The 15,668-nt window shown below is 45.9% G+C and overlaps 1 protein-coding gene and 1 long non-coding RNA gene across 17 annotated transcripts in view; one reads left to right on the top strand and one right to left on the bottom strand.

Moving 5' to 3' along the window:
• LOC132593551 (uncharacterized) overlaps positions 1–4,213 on the top strand; it is an 81,846-nt gene extending 77,633 nt beyond the window's left edge. Inside the window, exon 3 of the long non-coding RNA XR_009559200.1 lies at positions 3,718–4,213. This is a non-coding gene — a long non-coding RNA (uncharacterized lncRNA). The remainder of the gene's footprint in view (positions 1–3,717) is intronic.
• Positions 1–15,668, bottom strand: part of PTPRT (protein tyrosine phosphatase receptor type T) — a 1,174,296-nt gene that overhangs the window by 152,511 nt on the left and 1,006,117 nt on the right. For 6 of the 16 annotated variants that reach the window (XM_060285697.1, XM_060285695.1, XM_060285691.1 and 3 more), the window contains 2 exons: positions 15,290–15,425; positions 3,247–3,278 (listed from right to left, as the gene is read on the bottom strand). In XM_060285697.1, coding sequence (XP_060141680.1) covers positions 3,247–3,278; positions 15,290–15,425 — 168 coding nt within the window. The remainder of the gene's footprint in view (positions 1–3,246; positions 3,279–15,289; positions 15,426–15,668) is intronic. The other 10 variants (XM_060285703.1, XM_060285699.1, XM_030843549.2 and 7 more) reach the window with 2 other exon arrangements.

Genomic DNA, 15,668 nt, shown 5'->3' on the forward strand with positions numbered 1-15,668 from the left:
GACCTTTCCATGGGGGAGAGCCACTGAGGGCCTCTTGGCTTTGAAAAAAAAATTCCTCTGTTCCTCCCCCACCTACACTTTACATCTTCTTTCCCCGGTTTATCTAATTTTTCTTCTTATCTCTCTTGGCCATTACATAATACCTATACCACTTTTCTTATGTATGTCGTTTATTTTCTATCTCCCCCACTAAACATCTTCATGTGGGCAGGGATTTTTGTTTGTTGAGCTAACTCTTATAGCCCAGAACCTTGACCAGTGTCTGGCACATAAGTGGGAACCCCACAAAGACTTGTTGAATGAATAAATATGGATTTCATGGAAAAGACTGTTCAGCCCAAGTGTGCTGGAGGCTTTCTCTTTCATGGAAGATTCTGAGGCTTTTAGAGGGACGAGGTGATGCCTTAATCCCTGCGAGGATGGTATTATGTTTCCTATTTTACAGATGAAACAACTGAGACTGGGTAGGTCTGTGCTTCTCAGACTTTAATGTGCCCATGAAGGAATTGGGAATCTTGTTACAATGCAGGTTCAGGAGGCCTGAGCTGGGCCACCAGGTGCTGCAGTTCTACAAGCTCCTGTTTGATGCCAGTGCTGGTCTATGGACCACACTTTTGAGTAGAAAGGGTTTAAAGCACCCACTCAGGTCTCTGTGGCGGAGTGGAGTTTTGAATCTGCAGACCGTGGGGGTCCTCATTTCCTTTCTGTTCCCCCTTCTCTATCTACATGCATCGCTCCCTCCTATGGTTTCACAAGGCCTGTCACACATCCCCTCCTCAGCTCCCTGTCCCCAAACACTCTGCCTCCAGACCTTCCCTTCTCGAGACACCCCACCTCCAGCATCTGCAGCTCTCCCTTCTGCACAGGCTCCTCTACGTATACACATGCCCAGGACTTTCTGGCCCTTCAAGTGGCCAGTCTCACGTTCTCCTCTGTTTTAGGGCCTAGTGGTTAAGAAGAAGTTATCTACCTCATGGGTCCTAGGCAGGCTGGCTTCCTCCCTCAAGGCTACCCCATGACCTGCACCAGTGACTTCTGATGGTCAAGGGCCACGCCCAAGCCCTCCACTTCCTTCTCTCTGCAGCATCTGCTACTGTCAAGTCCTCCTTCTGCAACGGGCTTCGCTTGGTTTTAATGGTGCTCCTCCTACCTTGCTGTCTGCTTCCCCAGTTCTTCTCCCCCTCTGAACCTTTAACCATGGCCAGCTCCTGAGCTGGCCTCAGTGTCACAATCTAGGATCTGTCACTTAGAACTCCAAGTCTGCACCCATTGGAAGCCCCTGTTTATCACTGCAACTTGAACTATAAGGACTTGCATATCTATATCTCCACATCGTTCATCTTTGATTTCACCACAGGGTCCAGCACAGAGAATGGTAAAAAGCGGGCATCCAGACAGTGCTATGTACACTGGCTAACGGACTGAGGGGGTGAGTTGCCCAGAAGGCATTGCATGCCCACACCTGCTGTGGAACATTGATGCCATGAGGACCTCTAGAAGACCAGAAGAGCCCCCAGGGGCCACCACTACTGCCCTGACTCCTTATGGTTTCTGAAAGGGGAAAGACAGAAACTAACATTTGACGAGTGCCACTTTTTTGCAAGGCACCTCACAAAATCCCTCATTCCCTACGAGTTAGGCACTTTCACCCCTATTTTAGGGTTGAGAGGAATGAGGCTGAAAAAGTTCAGAAATCTTGCTCAAGGCCACGTAACTGGTGACTGACAGAGATGTGACTTGAACCCAGAGCTGCATGACTCTTTCCACCACAGCAACAGCAGCCCGCACTGTCTCACACCTCTCTGCCTTTTGCATGTGCTGTTTTCCCTGCTCAGAATTCTTATTTCTTCAGTACTGGATAACTCCATCTCTAAAAGCACTGATAACTATCCCCTGTTCCACTAAAAAAACGGTCACCCGACTAAGTGCCCCTATTCCATGGTACACCTCCGCCGAGATTTCAAGTATCGATACTTGATGTTAGGCTAGTCGCTCTGACAGGCTTGTGTACTGTGAGGGTGAGGCTCAAAGTCCTGGCCATCTCTCCATCCACAGTGTCTGGAACATAATGTGCATGTTCAATGCCTATTTGTCAAATGAATGAATGAACAAACGAAGCAAGGTTTCGGGCATTTTCAGTGTCGGTGGCCGGAGTTCATTGGTTCCTATATAACATGAGGGTGGTGATACCAGAATCTCATCTGCTCACTGCGTGGACCTGTTGACCAGGGACCCAAACACTGAGCAGAGGGGTGGGGAGGCTTTTGCTGGCTCCATCCTCATCTGTGAAGGCTTCAGCAGATGATCACTAACAGATATGGTCTCTCTCACAAAGCTGGGTTTGCCAGCGGTGGAGGAAGACACGGAATGATGGATAATGGACTTTACAAGGAGTGAGGCATTCTGAGTTTTAATCCCACTCTTTTGCTAACTGGAGCGTGATTTCACACACTTCTCTGGATCTCAGTTTTCAAATATGGAAAATGCCTATTAGAAATGTGAAACTAATTCAGTGGTTTTCTAACTCTTCATTACCAAGGATCTATTTATGGAGTTTTTCTCTGTTACCCTCATGTTGTGAAAACGTCTGGTTTTGTAATAAGAAAAATCATCATCTTTATTTAGAAAGAATTGTTAGGCAATCAGCCATCTATAACTACCAACAAAATGCATTGATAGCATGACATAACTAATGATAAACATCAGACTGAGATAATTCCAGTCCCAAAGACCGTGTATATTTCTGTCACCTGTGAAGCTGATTCTAGATAAAGCCACGATTCCCTGTAGACTTCCTGAAATAGTGGAAACAGCCAATGAATTTCCTTCTAATCTTTGAGCCCCTAGGGCTACACGTTCCCCAAGTACGTACAAATGGGCTTTGAAGTTGCCGAGATCAGTGATTTTGTTTTATGTGTGCAAATCCTGCAGGAGGATTAGGTTTTCCTCTTGCTGGAATTTGAGGATTTCTAACTAGAGAATTACACTGACAAAGGAGAAACAGCCCTTCACATCTTCAAAAACAGGGGAAAAGATCCAAGATGGCAGAAACATAACAGACATGAACATTTTCAACATGGACAGTGCATTTTCAAATGGAAAACATTTAGGCAAAATAAAAACTTTGAGGCTACAGATGGCTTAGACGGAAGTGAGTATGAGAAACCAACAGACAGTTGGTGCAGGAAATGCATGCTACAGGTTGCCTTACAGGGCACAAAGCAACGTCACCCCGGATCGATACTTACAAGTAATAGGAGTAGGAATAAGCATTTCTTCTATATATTGATGGGCAGTCAGATGATGGAAATGTCCAAAAAAGGGGGGAAAAGAAAAGACAAACAAACAAGAATTAGATTTATAGGAAATCTTGGTTCTTAGAAATGCACATAGTATTTCAGCATCCCTAAGCTCAAGGAGATGCAAGTTTCTCAACTAGTCATCGTCCCCGAGAATCAGATACTTTCAGCGGTAGAAGAAAGACTTCTCCTATGATGGAGAAACTCACTATTCATGCAGAGGAAGCCACATCGCATTTGGTTGTTTTAGTCGTTTGAAAATTCTTTCTTACGGTTAAACTAGCTTCCTTATAATTATAACTTTTTGGTCTTGGATCAGATTTCTGTGGCATTCTAGAACTAATTTACCACTCTTCCACATGACAGTGCTCCTAAGATCTAAGAAAAACCATAATGACTTTTATCTTCTCTGTTTTAGGTCAAATCACATCAGAATCTACTTAGTAACGTCACACCAAAGAAAGGAAACTGTGTAGCCAGCATCCAAGATGGCTCCCCAATGATCCACGCTTCCCAGCACTCATGCCCATGTTAGTGCTTGCCCACACAGCATCAGGGCTGGCCCTGGGTGACCAACAGAATGTGGGTGGAGTTACATTCTGGGACTTTCTAGGATAGGACAGATAGAGAAGCCTTGCAGCTCTTTCTGGGTCTTTGGAACTCTCACTTGGAACCCTGAGCCTCCATGTAAGAAGTCTAAGTATCCCGAGCTTGCTGTGGTCTGAAGGGACCATGTGAAGAAACCACACAGAGAGGCCCTAAGCCTGTATGAACAGAAAGAGACATCCAGCCAACCTCGGGCTGTTCCCGCCCCAGCCAACTGGACTACGCCAACTGAGACCCTTGATATCACAGACCAGAAATAAGTCATTCCCTTCAAACCCTGGCCAAAGTACGGATTCATGAGAAAAACAAATCACTAACTTTCATGGCTTATTTTTAAGTCACTGAATTTTGGGAAGTAGTTTGTTACATTATCAGGAGAAAACCAGAACAACATTCAAACTTCATCATGAAAAACCACTGCACTAAAAGAAAGGAATTCCAAACTTCAGTGTGAACAGACTACAACTTGAACAAACTCTCTGTGCCAGCATTTTCTTATATGATCCTTAGGTGAGTTGAACTAAATCACTAAGATTCAAACCGTGTTCCCAGGATTCTGCAGAACAGCATCACTGTAATGGGGAGGGGGGTGCTGAGGTAGGGCTGCTGCCATCCACCACATTCGGAGCTTCTCCATTTTAATCTGTTTCATAAATTGGCATTTCATTTAAGATTTCACATGACTAAGAATTCCACTCTCCAAAAGAATGGTTGAAAAATCACTGCCTGCAATATGTCTCTTCTAGCTCTTGGCTTCTGAACAATAAAAGAAAAACAAATAAGTCCGTGATATTCCCTTTGTTATAACTTTTCGTATTTTGTAGAAAAATAAATAGGAACATTTTTATTTTACAGACTTAGCTCCACTGACAATAACTGATACATTTGTGGATTGAGAAAGATTGCTGAATAATCCAGGTCCCCAAATATCCATCTGAACAGGCAAGAATGATTTGCTTCCTTCTTGAGTTATTTGGTTAATTGCAACTGTTATCCAGTTGGGTTACAACAGGAAGATGCGGTCTTTATGTCCACAGGGTGGGAACATGTCCTCAGAGCTCCAAATTTCCCCCTCTTAAGTAGGAACTGGCCAAAGTCGCCAAGGCAGGGCCATCTCTAGGCTTTCTTTCATTTATCAAGAGAGACAAATTCCATAGATCCAGAAGGAAAGTGACATCTGAGAGGTAAGACACCATGGCAGAAGGGAAGCCCCGTACCTCCTTGGGAGGCTGAGCTGGGGAAAATGAACCATAGTGCAGCAAGATCGGGTTACTCATAAAACTGTGCAGTATCTTTGGCCAAATGAACAGTGGCTCCAGATGATGAAAGGGGTGAAGAACTTCTAACTGATGGGTGGGATCTGGAACAGCCCATATAAGTCATCCAAGCCCCTCCACCAACCATAACAGGTTGGCACTGTAAAGTGACCATTCCTCTTCTTCATTTCTGGCTCTGTGGTCCAGAGCCTGGGAGTGTAATTCCTCAGGGGCAGAAAGCTCAGGATCCATTTGATGGAGACTCACAGACATCTCTGTTTTCCATATTGTCAAGAACACTGCACAGAGAATGGAGGGCCAGTGTTCTGATCTCAGCTCTTTCGCTTGCTCTCTGTGACATCTTGGGCACGTCAATGCCTCTGCCTGGATCTCTGTTTCCTGATCCGTGTACCAAGGTGAACGGCATGGATAACTGCCAGCTTAAACAGCTTTGAGGAGTGGAAATATGATAAGTCTTAGCATCCCAGAACCACCACTTGCTGACTGCATGGCCTCGAGCAAGTCGCTGTATCTCTGAGCCTCAATTTCTCCATCTCAACGCTGGGGGCAATAATGATCTATTCCCAAGAGTCATGGTGGGCATTAACATTACATTAATCTAAATTACTTTCCAATTATATATGGTATGTAATACACAAAGTATTTTAAGTAAAATACATTAATCTAATTTAATATTAGAATATATTAAACATCTGAAATATACTAGGTTTCAACAAAGGGGAGTTCGGGCTTCCCTGGTGGCACAGTGGTTGAGAGTCCGCCTGCCGATGCAGGGGACACGGGTTTGTGCCCCGGTCCGGGAAGATCTCACGTGCCGCGGAGCGGCTGGGCCCGTGAGCCATGGCCGCTGAGCCTGCGCATCCGGAGCCTGTGCTCCGCAACGGGAGAGGCCACAACAGTGAGAGGCCCGCGTACGGCAAAAAAACCCAAAAAAACAAAAACAACAAAGGGGAGTTTATGTTCTCCCCTTACCCACAGATAAAAGGTTTGCTGCTTCTCACTCTGGTGACCAGGAACAAAGTGTTCACCTACTTAGGAATATTAAAAATAGTAATAAAATTTTAACAAATTAGTAATAAAATAAGAATACTTATGTAGCACTTACTATGTGCCACACACTGCTGTAGGCTCTCACCATACATTAACTTGTGTATTCCTCACAACCATCCTGAGAGATAGGTATTATTATCATCCCCACTTCACAGATGAGGAAACTGAGGCAAAGAAGGTTAAGTAACCTGCCTAAGATCACACAGTTAGTAACTGGACTTGGTAGCAACATGCCTCTAACGCTCATGTGCTGGACCACTAGCCTGTGCTGGCTTCGAGGAAGAAAGACTATAGATATACGTTGGGCAACACAGCGGGTCAGGCACTGAGATGCCACAAGCCTTATCTCTTTTAATCCTCCCCCTGGCCCTATGGAGCAGGTACTACTCTTCCTCAATTTTTAGTTGAGGAATCTGAGGCTCTAAGAGGTCACCCCTCACTAGGTCTAATACTTTGTGTATTTGGGGACCAATTGCAAGGCCTCCATCGTGAGCCAGGATTTTCTCACAGTCAGCAGCCCCAGGCTACACTCTTGGGTCTCGACATTCTGGGCCCTCTGGTTTTCTGCTCTCAATCTTCAGGACTCACCTCTGCCTGGGCCACCTCCTCATTCCAACATGCTTCCTTAACCTTCAACTCACCTCCGCCAAGTAGCTGAGTTATCCTGGATGTCACCCAAAGCCAGTGCTACCCCTGACTCAGCTTCAAGGCAACTCCAGAATGACGGCACCTGACGAGCTTCTATTAATTGAATATGTTTTCCAAATTAAACTGCAAAGTCTTCCAGGGAAAGGATCAAAACAGAGTATACATGTGTCCTTTCTCTCAGGCTTGAAGATTTACTGAAGGTCTAAATTTACAAGGATACAGTGATATTGCAAGTTAACAGATTGCCTGAGACCAAAGATCCTGAGCAGGAAGACAGCTGTGCTTAGGAAAAAAAAGAGAAAAACCCAAACTTAATAAATCACATACTGTGGAATCTTTTCAGCTGGCTGACAAGAATGACTTGAGGTATAGCTTCCCTTTGTTTCATACTACTTAAACAAGACTAAGTTGTCTATTTAACCATCCACTTGACCATCTCCCTGTCCGTCTAGTTCATAACCCCACCCATGCACTCTTCCATCCCTCCATCCCTCCATCCACTTAACAATCTATACATCTACTTATCCGTCTAGCCCATAACCCCACACACTCATCAAATCATCCATGTGTTCATCTACTCATTCATCCAACAATCAATCTGTCATCCACTCATCCATCTGTCCATCACAGCCAAAACTTTTTAAGGACCTATTATATGATCGTCTCTGCCAGCTACCAGAGATTGAAAGAGAAATGCCATCGTGATCCAGCCAATATGTCTCATGGGAGAACCAAACAAAAAACTTATAAAATAGATGATAATAACAGCTACCATTTAGATAGTAGGAGGTCACTTATGTGTCAGGTGCTGTTCTCAGTACATTATGTGGACCATTGTATTTCATCCTCACTAGAAGCATTATTATCTATGTTTTACAGGTGAGGAAAGTGAAGCGCAGAGAAGTTAAGTAACTTGCCCAAGTTTATATAGTTGGTAAGCAGCATGGCAAGGATTACAATCCAGGAAGTCTAACTTTAAGAGCCTGCATTAATAACTACTATGGTATTATCTTCTGGAGTGATAAACGGTATGAGGTGGCAGCTCAGGGAGCTGTGGGACCATATTTGAGGGTAAGGGGCGGGGATGGGGAAGAGGTAATTTGGTTTAGAGTCTATGATGCCGAGTTGTAAAGTCCAGGAACACCCAGATGGAGTAGGAGGGAGGGTATTTCCAGGCTGATGGATATCTGTTTACAGAATGGGTGGGGGGTTATCAAGGTGGGAATGTCAAGATGCTGGTAGGGTCTAGTTCCCAAAGAGTCTGAGGAGCTTACTCTCACAGGGAGAACTCAGGTCACAGGGACAACTCAAAGAGCCAAGTGGTCAAATATTTTTCTAGATGGATAATTCTGGCAGGAGCGTGAGCAAAAGGCGGAAGGGGAGAGGGACTGGGGTCATGAAAGCTGCCGTAAGGGTCAAAGCAAGAGATGTCAGGGGCCGAGCCTGCAATGGCTATGAGGAAGGAGAAGAGGTGATGTGAAAGGTGGCAATAGGTGATTAAATGTGAGCATTTTGAAGACGACTGCCAAGGTTCTAGCCTGAGCGGCTCCCCTAGTGAGTGCAAACAGAAGGAGGATTCACTCTTCAGGGTGTGGAGTAAGGAGCAGTTTAGAATGGGGTGGACAGAACAAGATAATGTCAACACATGTATTGGGGGCTGCTTTCCTACCTCAACGAACCATTCAAAATGATGTCACACAATTCAGCATATCAGCAAATCCTGTTTTACATTTCATCCAGGTGAGATGGTGTTAGGAGTGTAGACTCTCTTATCAGATTGGCCAGGTTTCAGACCCAGCTCTTCCACTTACTAGCTACGTGATTTGGGGCAATTTCTTTAAGTTCTACATGTGTCAGTTTTGTGACCTGTAGCACAATCTAATAGCTGCCCTGCCTCTTCAGCTTACCCAGTAGTTAGCTTTTCCTACTGCCTCATTATTTTTTTTCCTGGAGAGACAGTGTGTTCTCTGAGTCTCAGACCATGGGACATCTTTCACATACTGCCCTTCCGGCCTGACCCTCCTCCACACCCCTCAGGGCTGGGTTCACCCCTGATGCTTAATATCTGGATCTGCGTTCTGGATCTGCGTGATATCTGGATCTGCGTTCTGAGTGAAGCTTTCTTGCCCAAGAGATGCAGTGCAATCCTGGGCCCCATCTGTTCTAATTTTACTGGGATTCAACACATTTTTAGGGAATCCCAAGTATCTGCAAGGCACATGTGCGATGAGGATGAATCAGAACAGACAGTTGACGGTCCAGTGGAGAAGATAAGATGTGAGTACAAATAACAAATGTAAGACGGAACATAACCTGGATCCTCATGGAGGGGATCCAGACGGTGAAGAAACTGAGTCTACACTGAAGGTCAGAAGGGATTACTGGAGAAGGTGTCTTTTAAATTAGACCTTAAACATGGGTAGTATCTGGTCACATGGAAATGAGGAACACAGGCATTGAAAGAGGAGGAAACTTCACAAGCAAAGGTATAAGTGTGGGGTGAGCCTTCAGGAAATCTGCCAGAATCACCGTGAGCAAGGGGACAGCGTAGCTCGACAAGGCTCTCAGGTGACGTAAGTATGTGCTTCTTGCCTTATTTCCACCCTACGAACCGCTGTTATAGGGAAGGAAAAGCCACTGAAGGATTTTAGAATGCAGGTTTGGGAGTACAAGTTTTAGTTTTCAAACATCACTTTGGCTACAGTGTGGAAGATGGGCTGGAGAGGTGGGGCCAGAGTCAGGGAGGCTGGCGAAGAGACTCACAGAACAAAGCTATAGAGGCTTGCACCAGGGAAGAGGCAGTGGAGACGGGGAGGGGAGAGGATGCGACCAAGAGCATGTAAAGATTCAAGTTCAAAAGCACTGGGGTGATGGAATCCCACTAGTTTGGCTGATGGAATGAGAGGTAGTACCTCTCACTAAGATGGGGACACATGACTGGAAATACGTTGGTGGGTAGGTGATGATTTTGTCTTTGACCATAAAAACTTTGAGGGTAGATGTCCAGGAGCAGATGATACAGGGCAGTAGAGCTCTGGCAAGAAAGGGCCAAAGCAGAGGACCTGCCCTCCCAGGCCATTTGTTTTCAGTCCAGCAAAACTACAACCACCATGTTGTGTGATAAGTACACGGCTGAAGGTCTATGCATGTGGCACAACGGCTGCACGCGGGGGAGGATCACTGAATCCTCCTAGGACGGAGGGCTTGTGGGAAGACTTCAAGGAAGAGGTAACACTTGGAGGAATCCTACTTGGAAGAACTTGGGGCTGAGAGTTAGAGAGCAGTAAGAGACTTGCAGGTGAAGAGAAATGTCTGGACATTTGATTCAGGGAAATAGCATGTACCAAGGCAGAGAACAGTAGAAAATGATACCTGAACCTGGGTCACTTGTGTCCTATTCCAGGATTCACTTATTTTCTACTGGTCTCCATGGACTGATAGAACAGAAGTTAACAGCAAGGGGTCTGGAGTCACAGACCCTGGGTTTGCATTTCAACTCTGCCCAAGACCTTGGATAACTCATAAAAACCTTTTTTGAACCTCAGTTTCCTCTTCTCAAAAAACAGGAGTATCCACAGTCCTACCCTCTATGATTATTTGTAGGATTAAAATCCGAGTACGCCAGCAGTTCAAATGGAAAATGAACAAATTAGGTCAGAGTGTGTGTACTGATTGCAGCACTGCCTTTTAACATATTAGTGCTGGGTTTGGAGCTGGCTTGGTACACTTGATGGTCATGTGTGAGATGAATGTCCCTGTTGATATTATGCAATATATGCATTACCTGTACGTAAGCAGGTACAGGAAGTGAAGCCTGTCCCAGCCATTAGTTCATTTGATCCTCAGAACAGCTACATGAGACTGGCTGCATCTCACAGCTGAGAAAGCAAAGGCTGAGCTTCGTTAAGTTGCTTCTCCAAGGTTAGCAGCAGATAAATGGGGCTGTAGAGATCTGGATCCAGTTTTTCTGCTTCCCAGTACACAGCTAACAAGAATGTCTACACCCATTAGACTGGGAGCTACTGGAGTGCAGACACAAATCACAGAGAAGCAAGGTATACCAAGAGATGCACGTTTCTCTCAAAGTAGACTCTCATATTTCAAACTCAAGACACTCCAAATATATTCTTGGAAGAGGTACCGTTTGGACAGGCAGAGCGTGGTTGGCTGGAAGTTCAGGCTGTACCAGGAAGAGCTGGGCAGGGAGAGGAGAAGAGGAGATGGGGGTGGATGGAACTATGTGCGGCGAAGGACTTTGAAACTGTCTCCCTAAAAGTTGCCTAGTTTACATTTGAAAAGTAAGAAGGGATGGTGAGGTTAATGCAGGATACAGACGAGTCTTGGGGTAGAGATACACTGTTACCAAAGAGTTCTGCTTAGGCTGGCTCCAGTGTTTCCCCATCAAAAGTGCATCGCTACGCCTTAAGCCTTGGAGGACCGTGCTCAGACTTCAGGAAGCGTGTCCCAGGGAATAAACCGGATGACAGGAAGCTTGTAGGCTTGTATGTCCATATCCCACAAACAAACATTAAAATGTCAAACTTCCCCTATGTGAGCGGCCAAGAAACACCTTCAAACATCAAGATACACTAGTGAAGGCGCTAAGGCTTGAGGTTTCCACCTGAATTTGCATTGAAGGCACCCAGGGCCCTATGGTATTAAACCAAGGGACCAGAGAGGTGGCCTTACGATGCCTTGGCTGCCCATTCCTTTGGGAGAGGATGTTCGATAATTCTACAGGGAGGAGGTCAGGGAAGAAGATGAACGGGACTGCAGTGATGAGAGCTTTTCTCTATTTTCAGGATTCAACAGGGTGTTCATGAAAAGGAGGTACGTTCCGTTACATAATGGCATGCGGGAACCCATTTTAGAATGTTCTGAGGTCTAGATGTGATCAACAGAGCCAGGAGAAAAAGATGAAGCCATTATCCAGTGACAGCATAAGAATGACTATTTTGCAATGAGCTTGGCTATAACCACACTGGCTGTTAACTCTGTCGGAAGGGGCTCCAGATTCCCTTCTTAAAATGCTCATGCAATCCTCCATACCTCCATGTAGCCCTGATTCTGTATGGTCCTGCATTCAAAGAAGCCCAGTCCAAACAGCCAAAGGTACTATTAAAAGAAGTCTAAAGTTTAATTTGCATCTTTTTCAAAGAGTAAGGGAATTCTGTTTGAATTGCTCACCAGCATCTCATATCCCCTTCTGCAACCTTGCATTTTTCAAGATCCCCTCCATCCATTATAAAACAGCCAAACACCAACAACACTTTCCTTAGGCTACGCTGATATATTTTTCTCTTTCTGTCTCTTCCGTTCTCTTATATTCCTTTCTGAATGTAAATTGGTTTAGCTTCTTTCACTAAGCCCTTCCCTTGGTCCTCTGTATCTTTAGCCCTTTCTGGGCCAGCTTTCTAGTTCAGTACAACACACACACACACACACACACACACACACACACACCCACACACACACCCACACACACACACACACCACCTAATAGTAAGAGAAAGACTCTCTTTGGAGAGTGACAGGGACGCTTCAAGGCCTGTATGGAGAAACTAGGGGCATACTGGAAACATGTGCCTACAGCTCTGGGGAAGACTTTGAGACAGCTGAATCCACTGGGAGCAGAGGAAACAGGGAGCCGCCATGGCCATGTCTGTGGAGGTTAGGGAGAAGACCCAGTGCAAGCCAGAGCAGGGAGTGTGGCAGGCATTCGACTTCTGAGAGCTGCTAGATGCAGGAACTAACTCTAGGTCACAAAGGGACACTGAAGAGATGCTGACACTAGGATCCTGAGTTGTGATGATTCGCCTATTATTTGGGGGTTTCTTTTCCTTTCGTATCTATGCCCTTTAGGTGACTGTGGACATCATTCTGGTGAGCAGTAAGTAAGTTAGTGACAGACTCAACTGACCAGTGACGTTTTCCCCATATTTATATATGGGGTTGGGATCAGAAGAGGGAAAGGAGCCCATTAAGCTCTTCACTGTCCTTTGGTGGGGGTACCTCTAGACATCAGAAGACACTGTGGGGTAGTGGAAAGAGTGCAGGCTGATGTTTAATTTCTCTTTTTCTCCCTCTGACCCATCCCCTACTCCTCTCTCCTCTCCCCTCCCCTCCTCTCTGCTCCTTCCCTTTCCTTCCCCTATACCTATTTGTAAAATATTACCATCAACTAGGCCAGAAAAACGTCTTCTTTTCTCCCAAAGATACTGTATATGCAAACACTGATGAGCACCCCTACCCCCTGCCCACTGCCACTACATCTGAGTTTTGCCTCTTGGAAAGAAATGGTGATCACCTGAGGTCTGTTGGTTGGGTCTGACGGATGGTTTTGATAGAGGCGAGAGATGATGAAGATACTCAGAAGAGGACAAAACCACACAAAGGGTTCATTTTATCCTTGCTGCCAGCCTGAAAACAGAAAGCCCTTTCCTCCCTCCCAGAGTCACACATTTCAGAAATAGCTGTTGAGAGGGAAGTGAAATTTCTTCACAAGCTCGCAGACAATGGTGACGTGGGTTAAGTCAGGCTTTAGAAAGAGCAAAATTGGAAGAGCATATCTGACTTACAAATCAGTGGCGAAGAATGAGAACATTCAGGGTCCATCAAAGAGGAATGCAATTCTCTTAAATTGGTTACTTTTTTCAGGGAGACTGGCCCAAACTCACCTCTGTCTCTAAAGCGTCTGCGACTCCGAGAACGTGTCAATGATCTTACATGTGCAATGTGCTCACTCACCCCCAGAGAAATCAAACCTCATGTTTGGCCTCATCCAACAGCAGCTAGCTTGTCACAGACATAAAACGTGGTCTCGCTTTATAGATGATGATGATGATGACTCTGAGGGCTCTGGACCCCCAATATTATCATGGACCCTCCCTCCTCCCTAGCCGCTCCCACCAGAAAATCAGTAGCTGGACGAGAACCGAAACTCTTCAGTCATTCTGCTGGGAGCCTGAGTAAAGGAATGATCCTACAGAACAAAGATGTCAAGAAAGAACAGGTCCTACCAATAAGATGTCCTGGTCAAACGGGGTCCTGGCTGATTCTGAACAGAACCATGAGACACACAGAGACATTCTGGTGCCAGAACGGCTAAAAGAAGGCCGACTACTTGTAGAGCGAAACTGATGGCTGGAAATAAGGACACTGTCTTCATTTGTTTACTTCATGCGTTTATATTCATGGGACTCCTTAGAGTAGAAGCTGGAATTTGTCTTTGGGGCATTCCGTCCCTTTGTTCTGGTGGGAACAAGTTTCACAAGCTGTTTTTGTCTTAGGGATGAAAGCAGGTGCGGGTCCTCATTATTGGGCTTGTCCTGAACTCTGTGAGTAACCAAACCCAGAGCTTCAGGCTGAGGAGTTAGTAGTTTGTTGAAGAATGGACTAAAGGGTCTCTTTAAATTGGGGGCAGGGCAGGCTGCAGCACAGTTCATTATAATGTAGATAAGTGTTTTGTTTGCTTTGGCAGTCTGGGGAGTGGGAGGGTGGAGACCAAGGCTGGAATCCTGGCATTGAAACTGAGATGGGTAGTAGGCACAGGGACATGGTGGCTAAGGTACAGAAGGTAGGAGGACCCCCTGTTTGGAGGAATAAGCGTGTAGCCCAGGGACAGCGAGAGCGGATATTCTTCAACTTTCCCTAATGACTATTTCCTCTCCCTCTCTGCAACTCCTCTGTGTCGTCTTCAGGCCTCCTGTATGTCTGATAAACAGAAGATGCCGATGTAATGAATTTGGGGGATCAGGAAAGAACCTGTACCCTGGCTTTCATGAGCAATGCACGCAACAGGAGATAACTGTGCGCGCTGACCAGAGGTGCCGGGAGGACATCCCGCTGAGAGGTGACAAGCAGCAACGATCCAGCTGGGAAGGTTCTATGGGATGTGGAGTAAGAAGGAGCCTTCCCCCAGGGCTGTCACACCATCAGAGGTGGCTCTATCCCTTTGATGCTGAGGTTGCATCTATCCCTTGGGATGCTGCTGCTTGACCAAAGAAAAGTCAAGGATGAATGAAGGTGAAAGGAACGAAGCACTGCTTTCCTGCGTCTCTATTTGTGGGCTCACCCGCGTCCCCGGGGCTCCCCTGTAATCTTGATGACGTGACCGATCACAACAGAGCAGCTATCTCTGAGACGCATCACACATGGAATCCCATGGTACTCCAAGGAACCCCTGCCCCCACAAGAAACTTGCCATCTTGGGGCTGCTCGCCAAGCAGATACACATGCCCTTCAGACACCAACACGATGAGCCACCGCTGGCCCCAAATTTCAGGACCTCAACAGTTATATCAGAAGGTCCCTGCTCAGAAGCCATCAGCAGAGAACGGACTTGGCCATATGGCAGTGTTGGGGCCCCCTGGGGTTGACAGGGTCTGCAGGGCAGCGACCAAAACTCACCGTCTTTTGATGGTGAGCATCACGCCCAGGAGAATGATGATGAACATGAGGAGGCCGGCGACCACGCCGGCCATCTTCACAGTGTTGTCCACCTGCTTCTCTGGCTCCACGGTGTTGGAATTCTGAGTGGAGGCACCTTGGAGGGAAAGGGGAAGAAGAAAGATAATTGAAAAGCCTCACATACGTGACTAGACGCAAGCATAACAACAACAGGTTCCATTCACTGAGTACTAACTATATGCCAGGCACTGTGCTGAGGACATTATACACATTGACCCATTTAACCCTTTTGAGGATTAATTCCTTGAGATACTGAATTATTATTATTATAGCCTTTTCTGTAGAGGAAGAAATTGAGATGCAGAGAAACTGAGTTGCC

The sequence above is a fragment of the Globicephala melas genome, chromosome 15 (assembly GCF_963455315.2).
Source record: "Globicephala melas chromosome 15, mGloMel1.2, whole genome shotgun sequence".
NCBI lineage: Eukaryota > Metazoa > Chordata > Mammalia > Artiodactyla > Delphinidae > Globicephala > Globicephala melas.